Source organism: Leopardus geoffroyi, chromosome B2, assembly GCF_018350155.1.
Source record: "Leopardus geoffroyi isolate Oge1 chromosome B2, O.geoffroyi_Oge1_pat1.0, whole genome shotgun sequence".
NCBI lineage: Eukaryota > Metazoa > Chordata > Mammalia > Carnivora > Felidae > Leopardus > Leopardus geoffroyi.
Window position 1 is genome coordinate 124,909,328 of NC_059332.1, and position 13,745 is coordinate 124,923,072.

At 43.2% G+C, this 13,745-nt stretch overlaps 1 protein-coding gene across 6 annotated transcripts in view; it reads left to right on the top strand.

The window, feature by feature from the left end:
• ARFGEF3 (ARFGEF family member 3) overlaps window positions 1-13,745 on the top strand; it is a 184,220-nt gene that overhangs the window by 152,946 nt on the left and 17,529 nt on the right. For all 6 annotated transcript variants that reach the window (XM_045499782.1, XM_045499783.1, XM_045499784.1 and 3 more), the window contains 7 exons: window positions 235-338; window positions 1,959-2,103; window positions 6,795-6,923; window positions 8,816-8,992; window positions 10,859-10,973; window positions 11,855-11,957; window positions 12,196-12,327. In XM_045499782.1, coding sequence (XP_045355738.1) covers window positions 235-338; window positions 1,959-2,103; window positions 6,795-6,923; window positions 8,816-8,992; window positions 10,859-10,973; window positions 11,855-11,957; window positions 12,196-12,327 — 905 coding nt within the window. The remainder of the gene's footprint in view (window positions 1-234; window positions 339-1,958; window positions 2,104-6,794; window positions 6,924-8,815; window positions 8,993-10,858; window positions 10,974-11,854; window positions 11,958-12,195; window positions 12,328-13,745) is intronic.

The following is a 13,745-nucleotide window of genomic DNA, read 5'->3' on the forward strand; positions in this document are numbered from 1 at the left end:
GGAGACTCACAAAATGGAATATTCCCAACAAAACAAGATGCACGCTGTGATCCCAATTGTGTTTAAGATGCACACGTGCAGAGGGGAGAAAGGACTGTCTCCGGGGTTGCAGAGCTTGGGGTGACGTTTTCTGGTTATTTCAGTAGACGTTTATTGAGCGAAGGCCGTGTGGCTCAACAGGTCTCCTGTTGAAGGAGGAAGGCGAGAGTAATTTTTTCGATCTCTGTCCGCCAGGGGAAGTGGACTGTAAAGAAATAGGAGACTGTGTCCCGGGACCGGGAGCCACGTCCCCGGACCTGTGCCTGCCTGCCCTGGATTACCTCCGGCGCTGCTCTCAGGTACCGGGGGCGGTGCTTGCACGCAGCTCTAGTATAAATTTTTGTCCCCACCCCTTCCAGGAAGGAAAGGAAGAAAGTAATGGAAATATACTAGAACGCACAACTGAACTGCAGTCTCTGAAACTTCTCATTTACACTCAGACGCAGGAACCATCCTAATCTCTATGTTTGCGTCAGGCTGTAAGGAAGGGAGTCATGAGGTCACGGGAAGTCCTCACGATAGGACCAGAACGTGGATGGTGGGGGTGCGGCCAGTGGAGAGAGACAGGAACAAAAGAGGGATGCAGTCGGCCAAGATGTAGTGAAGAAATCCCATGCAACAGCGCTCATCCAAGTAAACAGCGACCTTCATTGTGCGAAATCCAGTAACTGCCAACATCCGCGTCCAACGCCGCCAGACCAGAGGATGGTCCCTCCTGAAGCCCTTTCTCACCGCCCCCCCCCCCCAGGCTTCAGTGATACCCTGTCTCAGTAGTTGTAGTCCTGTCTTTGCGGGTTCTGTCCCCAGGCCTCTTCTGGACTGTGGAACCTCTCCCATGGTGATAGCAGGTATAGCATGAAGCCCTAGGACTGTAGAAAGGATACCCAGCCCCCGCCTCTTCCCCCAGCTGCCTCCACCAGGCCCCACTCACAACAGAACCGCAGCTACCTTTTCACCCTCAGATCCTTCCTTCTCACTCTGGGCTCCAACCACAAGGACTTTTTGCCCCTCAGATACACGGTGCCTTACCGCTCAGGGCTATTGCCATCTCCTCTGCCTAGAATTCCCCCTCCCTGGATCTCTGTGGGATGCTCCTTCTCTTGATCTCATCAGGAACATCACCTCCTCAGAGAGACCAGAGCTATGAACCAACTCCCTGCCAACATTCCCACATACCCCGGTCATTCTAGTATCACCTAATTGTTTCTATAGCCTTTATGTCCGAAATTATTATTGTAAGACCCCCAGGACAGGAATTTTTTCTGTCTCCCTCACAGCTGTTTTCCTGGCTTCTGGAACAGGACAGGCCCAGCAGGCACAATTCTAATTCATGAGGCTCCAGGGGAGTTTGGCCCAGGAATGCGGATTCCTGGGCGACAGGCTCCATAGCAGTGAGAGGGGAATGTGGAACCCAGGGCAGTCTGTCAGTTCTGCTTCCTGTATCTCCATCTCTCCCACCTGGCCCACACAATCCTTCGTTCCCCCACTTACTGTTGGCCTCAGTGCCTTGGTGTCGACTGAAGGGAAGGGGAAATCAAAGTCTAGTATCCCATTTACCTATAGACTCTCTCCTCGGTGATCCCCATAGAATACTCCCCCCATAGGCAAAAACTCTTGACCTGTTTTGTGGTTCCCTGGGAAGGTTTACAAAAGTCTATAATATTCATAGGCAATTGAGATGCTGAACAAGTATCCCTAAGAGTCTTTTTCTCCACCTTTTGGTTTGTACTGAATGCTGTCTCACCTCCTCCATGGGATAGATGCCTCCAAATCCCAACCAACCTTAGAACTTTCATACGTTGAGAGCTTTTCTGGTTTTCCCTAACATGAATATGGCTGGTATATAATTTTATTCTTCATTAACACCCAGAGTGCAGCTTTTTCCAATATATAATTGCACTTGATATTTCGTTCTTCAGTTACTGGCCAAAATCTACAAAATGCCGTTGAAGCCAATATTCCTTAGCGGGCGACTCGCTAGCTTGCCTCGAAGACTTCAGGAGCAGTCGGCGAGCAGTGAGGATGTCATTGAGTCAGTCCTGTCTGATTTTGATGACGACACTGGTAAGTTAGTTGACTGGACCGAAATACTTTCATATTCCCAGAAGCTTAAGTCATGAGTTCAGTAACTTACAGATCATAAGAATGATCATCCATTTCTGTTGCTATTGTTTTTAATTCTAATAGAACACGGCTACCTAAAGTTTCCATGGACTCTTTAAAAACATCATTTGATGTCTTGTCTCCAAACCCATCCTTTTTAGTTTCCATCGAAACTCAGTGTGAACAGAGTGCAGCTTCCGCTAAATATAGTTTCTAACTCTGAATTCTCTATAATTTAGTAAATTGGAATGTGGTTGCACTGGTACTTAAATTGGCTGGTAATTGTCTTTAATACCTTCTAGGAAACACAATCATTATATAATTACTTCCTGCAGGACTCTTTGGTTAGAGACTGGGGAAATTAAGCCACTACTGAAGAGAGAATCTATTTGTGGCTGGTGGGACTGAAGGCTCATTAAAAGAATAATTTCAAAGAATGTGTTTCAAATTAGTTCCCATGTAATTTCCCGAGGATTGGAGTTCAGTCTAGTAACTTGGGGACATTTTCAGATGGGTTAACTCATGCTCACACTTGTCTTCTGAGTCCGTCGACCCTGCCCTGTTCTAGATCTAGACATAGAAATTATGTCCTTAAAGGAGTCTATTATGCATCACAGGTTGTTTCAAACCCTTGCAGAAGGACTTTCGGAGGGGAGGTTTTTTACATTTGCTTTTTTATTTGTTTTTAATTTTTGTTTTCTTTTTCTATTATAAATCCACTTATGAGAGCAGTGAGAGGATTGACAGTCTTCCATAGGGATTATAGACACTAAAACCTCACTAGTTGAGAATAGGTGTAAGGAAGAACCATAGGAAAGAATAATGGAGAGGACAGTGAAAATACTGGAAATAGGCTGGGTGTTGCCTTAATAGAGGTTTCATTTAATGATTAGTTAAGAATAATTTGTGCTTAGCCTCTTAAACCTGCAGCCCAGACCACTATAAACAGAAACTAACGTTGTTTATCTATAATATAGTCTTTAAAACAGTTGTACATGGTTTGTGTAGGGTTGCTGTCAGGAATCCCCTTTCTATTTGTGCAAACCATTAATCCATTGTTTTTCCTAGGCAGCCCATCTTTGTATGGATAAGTTACCGCCAACCACCTCTCTAAAGTTTTCCACGTTATCAATTCATTAGGCCTTCAAAGTTACAACTATATATGAAATATAGCTAGATCAGAGAAAAGAAAGGCAAAGGCTTTAAGTCAGTCTTAAAAATTAATGCATTCTTAGATGCTATTCCTTTGGTTTCCAAGAGCCAATAATTTCCTTGTTTTTTTTTTTTTTTTTTGCCTATGGAAATTTCAGACATGGCTAAAACTAGACAGAATGGTATAATGAACCTTCATGTACCCATCATCCAGCTTCATCTACTGTATATTTACACACACACACACACCCTCCCTCTGTTCCCTCCGCTTCCTCTGTCTTAGATCAAATCATAGCATTTCATCTGAAAATGTTTCAGTATGTGTTCTTCACAGATAACAAACATAACCATTAATTCCATGACCACACCCAAAAATAATAATTCTTTAACATCAAATATCCATTCAGTGTTACCATTTCCTATTTTCTTATGTCAGTTAATTTTCAGGATTCACATAAGATCCACACTACATGTTTGGCTGATAGGTCTATTAAATCCCTTTCAATCTCTAGATTTTCCTCTTCAACTCTTTTTCACTCCTTTGCAATTCATTTGTTAGAAGTATGGTCCAGTGTCCCATGGAGTTTTCCATGTGGACTTTATTGGTTATACCCCTTCTAGTGGTGCATAACATGTGATTCTGTCCTCTAAACTTCCTGCAAGTTAGCTTGTTCACACCTGCTTACATTTTGAGGTTCATAAGCATTTGTCACCTGATTTTATTTATTGGCCATGGGTTTGGTTTTGCTTCCTATTAATAGGCATATTCAAAACTTTGGAAGTAATTTTTTCAATGGGAATTTTTTAAAGTCTATTTATTATGAGAGAGCGCGTAAGCATGAGCAGGGGAGGGGCAGAGAGAGAGAGAGAGAGAGAGGGAGAGAGAGAATCACAAGTAGGCTCCATGCTAAGCATGAAGCCCAACAAAGGGCTCAGTCCCACAAACTGTGAGATCATGACCTGAGCCAAAATCAAGAGTCAGATTCTCAACTGACCGAGTCACCCAGATGCCCCAATTTCATGGGCATATTTAAAAGCTACCATCTTATGATACAGTCATATTTCACAGGAAAATCAGAAGTGTGAAAAATAAAATGCAGAGTGGGCTTTTTTTGTATTCTATTTTAGGTCCTTTTGGATTAAACTAGAGAAACTGAGTCCTTTCTCTGTATCAGTTATCCGATCTGCAGGTTGACGTATTTCCAAAGGCAGTGGTGAACTGGAGTGTTGGCTCAGGTAGTGCTTATGTAAATGGCAAAACTAAAATTATTTCCATCTAATGAAAAGGATCTCATGCTTTTTCCCTTGCCTAGTAGTGCGCAACACTAAAAATATCTTATTTTAAAAATGAAACTTCGGGGGCTCCTGGGTGGCACAGTCCCTTAAGCCTCTGACTTTTGGTTTCAACTCAGGTCATGATCTCCGGGTTTGTGAGACTGAGCCCTGCGTCGGGCTCTAAGCTGACAGCACAGAGCCTGCTTGGGACGCTCTGTCTCCCTCTTTCTCTGCCCCTCCCCCACTCTCTTGTGCATGCACATGTTCTTTCTCCAAATAAATAAACATTTTTTAAAAATAAAAAAATAAAAATGAAACCTGAAGAGGAGAAAGAAGAGTTGTGTACTGAGAAGTGTGCTGCCTGGGCTTATGATTCTGTTGATGCCGTGAGCACCGTTCCCTGCCTGTGAGCGATACAGGCAGTGATTTGCGTAGACACGGGACGAGAGAGTGCGAGCAGCACCAAGTGCAATGTGGACACATAAATTCAAAATGATGTATAGATTGCAAAAAAAAAAAAAAAAAAAAAAGGAGACACTGGGGATGAATGAGAGAAAAGCAAAGAAGATAGACTAGCACACGTACGCAACAAAAGAAAAACATGGATGGCTCAGACTTCACCAAAATTAAAGACTTTTGTGCATCAAAGGACATTATCCAGAAAGTGAAAGGACAGTCGAAAGAATAGAACATATTTGTGAGTCCTATTTCTGATAAGGTTTTAATATCGAGACTCTATAAAGAATTCCTACAACCCAACAAGACAACACAAGTTAAAAATGGGCAAAGGACATGAATTTCTCAAACTATGGAACAAATGGCCGATCAGCGCATGAAAAGATGCTCAACGTCATTCGTCGTTAGGGAAATCTAAATCAAAACCACAGTGAAGTACCAGTTCACACCTACTAGAATGGCTACAGTTAAAACAAGAGATAAATTAAGCATTGGCAGGGACCTGGAAAAATTGGAACCTTCACGGGAGTATAAAATGGTGTGGCCTTTATGGAAAACAGTTCGGTACTTCTCAAAAAGCTAAACAGAATGACCAGGTGATCCAGGAATTTCTCTCCTGGGTCTAGACCCTAAGGAATTGAGAGACTGAAACAGATGCTTACACTCCCGTGCTCACTGAAGCCTTATTCACCATAGCCAAAGGTGGAAACCACACCTTGTCTCTCGACAGATAAACAAAACATGACACAACACACAGGACAACGTGGACGGACCCTGAACACATTATGCTAAGTGAGATAAGCCAGACACAGAAACAAATACTGTATGACTCCGCTTATATGAAATATCCAGAATAGGCACGTTCATACAGAAAGTAGAGTAGACTTTTCAGCCTACAGTCTCTCAATTCCTTAGGGTGTAGACCCAGGAGAGAAATTTCTGGGTCATCTGATCATTCTGTTTAGCCTTTTGAAGAAGTACCAAACCATTTTTCCATAAAGGCCACACCAGAGGCTAGAGTGAGGGGAGAATGGAAAGTTACCGTGTAATGGGTGTAGGTTTTCTGAGATGATGAAAAAGTTTTGGAAATAGGCAGTGGAGACGGTTGCACAAAACCGTGCATTTAATTAATACCACTGAATTGTATGCATAATTATGTATAGGGTTAAGGCAGCAAATTTTTGTTATATATTTGTAATTAAATAATTTTTTTTTAAAAGATATACTTAGGAGTACCCGGGTGGCTCAGTCGGTTATGTGTCTGACTTCGGCTCAGGTCCATGATTTTGAGCCCCATGTCAAGATCTGTTCTGACAGCTCAGAGCCTGGAGCTTGCTTCAGATCTTGTGTCTCCCCCCCTCTCTCTCTCTGCCCCTCTCCCACTCATGCTCTGTCTCTCTGTCTCTCTCAAAAATAAATAAACATTAAAAACAAATTTTTTTAAAGATATACTTGGGTGATACAAAAGGATATTTTAGTGTTTTGGTACTCTCAACTCCCAAGAAATCTGACAGTTGTTTCAATATAGTAGAATTTACCATATCACCTTCTTCCTGTAGGGGAATAAGAAGAAATTTGGGGGGTTTCTGCCCTTTGACTTTGTTAGAACGTGTAAATCATAATCTGTCCTTGCTTGTGGACACTGCGGGCTACCCCACCGGGCAATGCCTCACATCCACACGGCACATTGCTAAACTAACAATGTTTAGTTTGGTCTTATGATCATTCTGTATTATGGATTGCACAGAGATCTGCTTTCTGGTTTCCAGGGCTGATAGAAGTCTGGATCATCCTGCTGGAGCAGCTAACAGCAGCTGTGTCCAACTGTCCACGTCAGCATCAGCCACCAACCCTGGATTTACTCTTTGAGCTGTTGAGAGATGTTACCAAAACACCTGGTAAGAATTTCTATGTCTGTCTTTTGGGGGGAGTTCTTATGCATGTAACTTTTTTTTAGGAGGGTATTTCTGTGGGTCTGCTTGTTTCACAGCTATATCCCCGGACTCGGTGCAGAGCTCCATGCAAAATAGATGCTCAGGAAATACTTGTTGAATGGCTATGATGCAGTGATGTTTAAGATATGTCCTGTTATTGTTTCCATGTCTTCCCAGCAGTCCCTTTATAAATAATGTGTGCTATCCAGTTAGTTGGATATGTTGGATTCCCACAATAATCAGGCCAAGGGTATTGGCTTTGCTCTTTTCCAGGATTACAGTCTTCCTCTTTGACTGGATCTTACATGCTCTTGGCCCAGAGCTGTCAGTGGGACTCACTGGGTCTCCAGTGACATAAACAAACCATGTATATATACAAATACATATACATATATACACACATATACATATATATAGATGCAATATTAAGACTGCAAGATCTTTTTATTTTTATTTTAGAGATAGCACATGAGCAGGGGAAAGAAAGGGGCAGAGAAAGAAAGAGAATCTTAAGCAGACTCCATGCTCAGTGCGGAGGCCAAGGCAGGGCTCAATCCCACAACCCTGGGATCGTGACCTAAGCCAAAATCAAGAGTTGGGCGTTCAAGTAACTGAGCCACCCAGGTGCCCCAAGACAGCAAGATCTTAAATGTATAAAGGTCATAGGTGATTAGATTTAGAAAAAGACATTTAGTGGTCACCTGGTACCTTAGTAATACAGGAAAAGAATGGCCCTGAGGGCATTTATTTCTTCTTTTGAATTAATCAAATTTAGCATGTAAATTTGCAAATTTTCCCAAGATCCAAGAAACTAGAAATTTTGGTTTTCACAAACAGAATCAGAACCACAAATGAACCCACTAGTTAATTCCTTAGGAGTAAGAGGAGTTTCATATTTATCATAAACTGATGAAGACTTGATAATCATATATACATTTTGTCTCGCTATTAATTTTGATAATGATGTTTGGTGAAATATATTGAACAGCAAAAAAATTATGAACACCCTACATGGGTTAAGTGAATTCTAGTAAGAGCATATAAATATTCTGCAGACATTAAAATGTGTGAATATTTAAAATATATATACTACAGAGTACAATCTCAAATTTATGAAATGTTATGCATTTATAAATATACATGTACATTCAAAAAGACTAGAAGTCAAACATCAAAATGTGATTATCTCTGTGGGTGAGGTTTTTTCTTCTTTGTATTCCCATGTGTTTTCTGTTTATTAGAAAAAGGGGAAAAAATAGGATGCCTTAGTTTTATAATCAGACTTTAAAAATCCATCACTTTCACAAGGATTTTCCTTATAGCATTGTCTATAAAGCAAAAAATTAGGAACACCTTAAATGTCCATCAGTAAAGGACCGAATAAATAACTGCTGTGTATACATACCATGGAATGGGGCAGTCAAAATGAGGAATACCTAAATTTGCTAACAACGAATGGTCTCTAACACATGTTAATGTGCTTCTCAGTGTTTCATGTAGACATATGTACTTACACTTTAGAGGGTATTTTCTTATAAACCTACAGACACATACACACATATCTGGGGACTGGAGTCAGTCAGGTGATCCTTTATAGCTTTATTGGCGTTTGAATTTTTTTTACGAATTTATTCATGTGTCACTTCCATAAGTAAAATCATCAGAAACAAAGAAGAAAAATGCCACCGAAGACCATATATTCCCCAATCAGTAGTAAGTTCTTTTTCCTTGCAGCTTCTCAGAGGGTAGGGGATGCCCGGGAAAGAGACGGGCGATGCCAAGCGATGGCAGGAGCTTCCCTTGCACTACAGGAGAGCTCTGCGATCCCAGTTCTCATGCTGACTTTTCTCTTCCAGGACCCGGGTTTGGGATCTATGCAGTGGTTCACCTTCTCCTCCCTGTGATGTCCCTTTGGCTCCGTCGTAGCCATAAAGACCATTCGTACTGGGATGTGGCTTCTGCTAATTTCAAGCATGCCATTGGCCTGTCCTGTGAGCTGGTGGTGGAACACATTCAAAGCTTTATACACTCAGGTATCTATGGTGCCACAGCAGTCCATGCTGAGGATTTCTTTTCGTGGCAAGCGTCACCATTTAAATGTGCTTATAAATACCAGGGTATGATTTTTTTTTAATTTTAATGTTTATTCATTTACTGAGAGAGAGAGAGAGACAGAGACAGAGACAGTGCAAGCAAGGGCGGGGCAAAGGGAGAGGGGGACACAGAATCCGAAGCAGGCTCCAGGCTCTGAGCTATCAGCACAGAGCCCCATGCGGGGCTCGAACTCACGAACCGCGAGATCATGACCTGAGTCGCAGTTGCTTAACCAACTGAACCACCCAGGTGCCCCCCACCCCAGTATATGATTTTTGTCCAGAAATGACGAAAATAGAATTATGTGGTCAGGGCCAACCTTCTCGTAGATGATGAAAATGAAAATTGATACTTGCAGTATATGTGACTAAAAATAAAATTCCATCTATTATGTCTATGCACGAGGAGAGGGGAGGCAAGTTCAAATATGTAATAAATACATTAAAAAAGTGACAGGTGTATATCTTCCTGCTTCATCTGGGGAGGCTAAATGGAGGAGATAAGATTTTAGAACCGGCCTAAATTATAGGCAAGAAGTTGTTTAAGAGCGTAGGGGGTAAGGTGTCTTCATATCTGTGGCACTTTGAAAAAGATCTCAAAGTATGTGGTAGATAATATATTGAAGCAGGAACTAGAGGCAAGGGAAATAGGTCAGCAGTGGTACCAGTGGAGCACCATTTGTGAAATCTGCATTCTTGCTCATGGTTCTTCATAGGAAGAGTTGGAAGTTTGAGAACAGAAGAAAAATCGCTGTTAACTAGAAGTTTTCATTCTGCATGCCAGGGCGCCTAGGTGGCTCAGTCGGTTAAGCGTCCAACTCTTGATCTCAGCTCAGGTCACGATCTCAAGGTTCATGAGATCGAGCCCCGCGTCCAGCTCTGCACTGACAGTGTGGAACCTGCTCAGGATTCTCTCTCTCCTTCTCTCCCAGCCCCTGCCCACCTCAAAAGAAGCATTAAAAAATAATAATTCTATAGGCCTTTCTCTTCTCTTTATAAAGGGAGAGGTGAGGTAAGAGACTCCCTTGTTAGAGACGTTAGAAAATCTGCTGAGACAGTCACCCCAAGGGAGAGTCTAAAAGCAAAGATAAGAAGTGGGTAGCTGCACTAAGTTGAAGGGCCATTTGCCCCACAAAAAAGAACGTCAATCGCGAAAGAAAACCAGTGGATTTTTCCACGTGTAAGCGATAACTGTCCCTAGGGGTAGATGTTCTCATCTAGATCATTGCTTTGCACGGCCCAGAACCTTTGATGATCCTACTGAAAATGGAATCTGTGGCATCACAAGGACTCTGAGGGAAAAAAATACAGATGTATTCCCTTGAATTGGACAAATAGAATGACTTGGGGAAGTCTCACCTTTGGTCTGGGGATAGTGTGCCAGACTGAAAAGTTCAAGAAGTGGTAAGACAAGAGAGGTCTTGTTTGCCAAGAGCATTGAATTCAATTTAGGCTATCAGCAATAAGGAATGTATACGTTTCATTTTTCTCGTTTTTGTTTTTTTAAGAATTTAAATTTTTTGCTAGCCAGCCACTCTTCAGGCTGTAGATGCTGTATTCCGCCTAACAGTAATAAATTAGTAAAGTAGGTGAATTATACACTTACCTTTGAATGCACACCGACACATGAAAGCAAACCACATATATTTCATCTTGAAATGGATAATACAAGCTAAAATTGAGTTTAAAAAATCCAAGAAAATTACTTTTCTCACAGATGTTTTTAGGACTTCCTCCTTTCGCTGCAGATGCCATTTCAACCCCCTCCTTTACTGAGTGAAATCGTGGTCTTACTTTTCCCCGCAGACATCAGGTATGAGAGCATGATCAACACGATGCTGAAGGACCTGTTTGAGTTACTGGTGGCGTGTGTGGCCAAGCCCACAGAGACCATCTCCAGGGTGGGCTGCTCCTGTATTAGGTGAGAAAAAGATTCCCTGGCGCTCCACAAAATTAAGAGTTTTTATTATAAAATCCAAGGAAATTAGATTGCTTTCTGTAGGTAAAAATGACTACATAGGTGTGTGTGTATGTGTGTGTGTGTGTATATATATATATATTATTAGCATATATAGGTATGTGTGTATATATATACACATACATACATACACACACACCTATATACGCTAATAATTCCTCATTTTGTGTTTAATCAGCAAACATTTATCGTCTTAGGCATTATACGAGGTATTCTGCTGGGTAAGAAGTCAAGATCCCTACCCTCAAGAGGCTTATAGCCTTTTCTAAAGGACATAACAAAGAGAGACCCATGAAAAATGGTAACAGTAAAGACTTATCCTCCATGCCAAGAAGGGACAGGAGGGCCGGGGAGCAGGGTGGTCAGCAAGGGCTTTTCGTATTAATGACACTTGGTCAAATCCCCGAGGTCGGTAAGCTTTTGATCGGTGGGGACTCACAAGCAGAGCATCACAAACATAAGCACGGAGATCAGAGTTACCAGTGACGGGGGCGGGGGGAGAGGGGGGTGAGTTCGGTTGTCCTTTGTAGAGGAGTGGCGGAAAATGGAGCTAGAATGGAAAACCTAGCACAGAATATATACAGTCTTGCATGCAAGCCTAAACATTGCCCTATTTACACTGGGGACCCGTTGACATTTCTAAAGTCAAATGCTTTAGGAACAGTGTTAGGACGATGGAACGTCACAGGCAGAAGCCAGGAGTGATGAGAGGCAGTGAGACCTGCTATGGAAGCTATGGAATAAATCTGTGCACGCGTCTGTAAGTACTTACACCGTGTGACGGCAGACATACAGATTCAGGATCTCCTTGTTTCCCTGGGCAGGTATGTCCTCGTCACGGCAGGCCCCGTGTTCACCGAGGAGATGTGGAGGCTCGCGTGCTGTGCCCTGCAGGACGCGTTCTCCGCCACGCTCAAGCCGGTGAAGGTAAAGTGCAGGCAGGAGGAGCCCGAGCAGGGTCCAGCCTTCCTTTGCCCCCTCCCCCTGTCAAGTCAGGCACCCGGATTCTGCCCTCCTCCCCTTAGCAGGCTGTCTCACCCGCAATCCTGCAGAGGGGGAGAGAGAAGTTGTCGGATCAGTGCTTCCGTCCCGGACGCAGGGACAGTGTCAGCTCCAGGACAGGGCCTGGACGCACCCAGGGAACATCTGCTGTGTTTCTCCCTAGGATCTGCTGGGCTGCTTCCACAGCGGCACGGAGAGCTTCAGTGGGGAAGGCTGCCAGGTGAGGGTGGCGGCCCCCTCCTCCTCCCCCAGTGCGGAGGCCGAGTACTGGCGCATTCGAGCCATGGCTCAGCAGGTAAGGACTGGGGCTTGTGATCCCAGGGGCTGCTAGATGCTGAGACTAGGGTTTGTGATCCTAGAAGCCTCTTCCTGATGGTCTCACATCACCAGACTGCTTTCCACTCCCTTAGGGACGTACACGCCGTTCCTCTGCGCCTGGTCCGTACCGTCCTTTAAGAGGAATGACTAACCCAGTCAACAGCATTATGATTGTCTCTACCGTCTCTTGCTTGTTGCGTCCTCCAGTGCCCAGATCAGATAGAGTCCTTTTTCTGACTGGCCACTCCCACTTCATACACCACCTGCCTTGCTTGGACTGCTTAGATTATCTGTATTTGCTTAAATATTGATGTTACTGCCAGACTACGAGTGCCTAAGGATAGCAGACTTACAAGTTGCATAATTTGCAGACTCACAGTTCAGTTGACTGTAACTGAGAAGTGAAATTAACATATACTTACTCATGCAGGGATCACCACGTACCAATGACTTTTTCTTCTGGCAGATGTCAAAGAAGTCACGAAAGTTGGTTGTGGGCTCCTGAGGAGCAGAGAGCACGTTCTGTGTATTCGCCTTGGTGGCCCTAGAGCAGGGCATATAGAAGGCTCTTAGTAAATGTCTGCTGACTCAGGGAGTTACTGAATCACAAAAGGCCTTCCAGCATTAGCACTGGCTACAGATATGCCCCCAAACACTTGAGCAACACGTCAGTCTACCTCCAGGAAACCCTGCATGGGCTTCCAGCAGTAATTAAGCACTGTTCCTAAATTTACATATATTCATAATAGTGAGTGGGTATGGGGAATACAGTCTCATGTAATGGCAACAGACGTATATGAATTATGTCTTCATATACAGAAGGTATTTGGCACATACATGTGTGGTATGTTTGAAATATTAAGCAGTTATGGGGCACCTGGGTGGCTCAGTAGGTTGAGGGTCTGACTCTTGATTTCGTCTCAGGTCATGATCCCAGTGTCACGGAATCAAGCCCCATGTCGGGCTCCACGCTGAGTATGGAGCCTGCTTAAGATTCTCTCTCTTTATCCCTCTGCCCCCGCGCATACTCTCTGTCTCAAATAAAAAATAAATAAAATTAAGCAATTTTTATAAATGTATATGCAATGTCAGATTCAATCATTGAATAAATACGTTCTAATTACTTAGAAAAATAAAGTGGATTAGGGGTTTTATTCAGAGGCTCTCTTTCTCTATAAGATCTGTTCAAATTCTTTTTTTTTTTTTCTAATTTTTTTTTTCAACGTTTATTTATTTTTGGGACAGAGAGACAGAGCATGAACGGGGGAGGGGCAGAGAGAGAGGGAGACACAGAATCGGAAACAGGCTCCAGGCTCCGAGCCATCAGCCCAGAGCCCGACGCGGGGCTCGAACTCACGGACTGCGAGATCGTGACCTGGCTGAAGTCGGACGCTC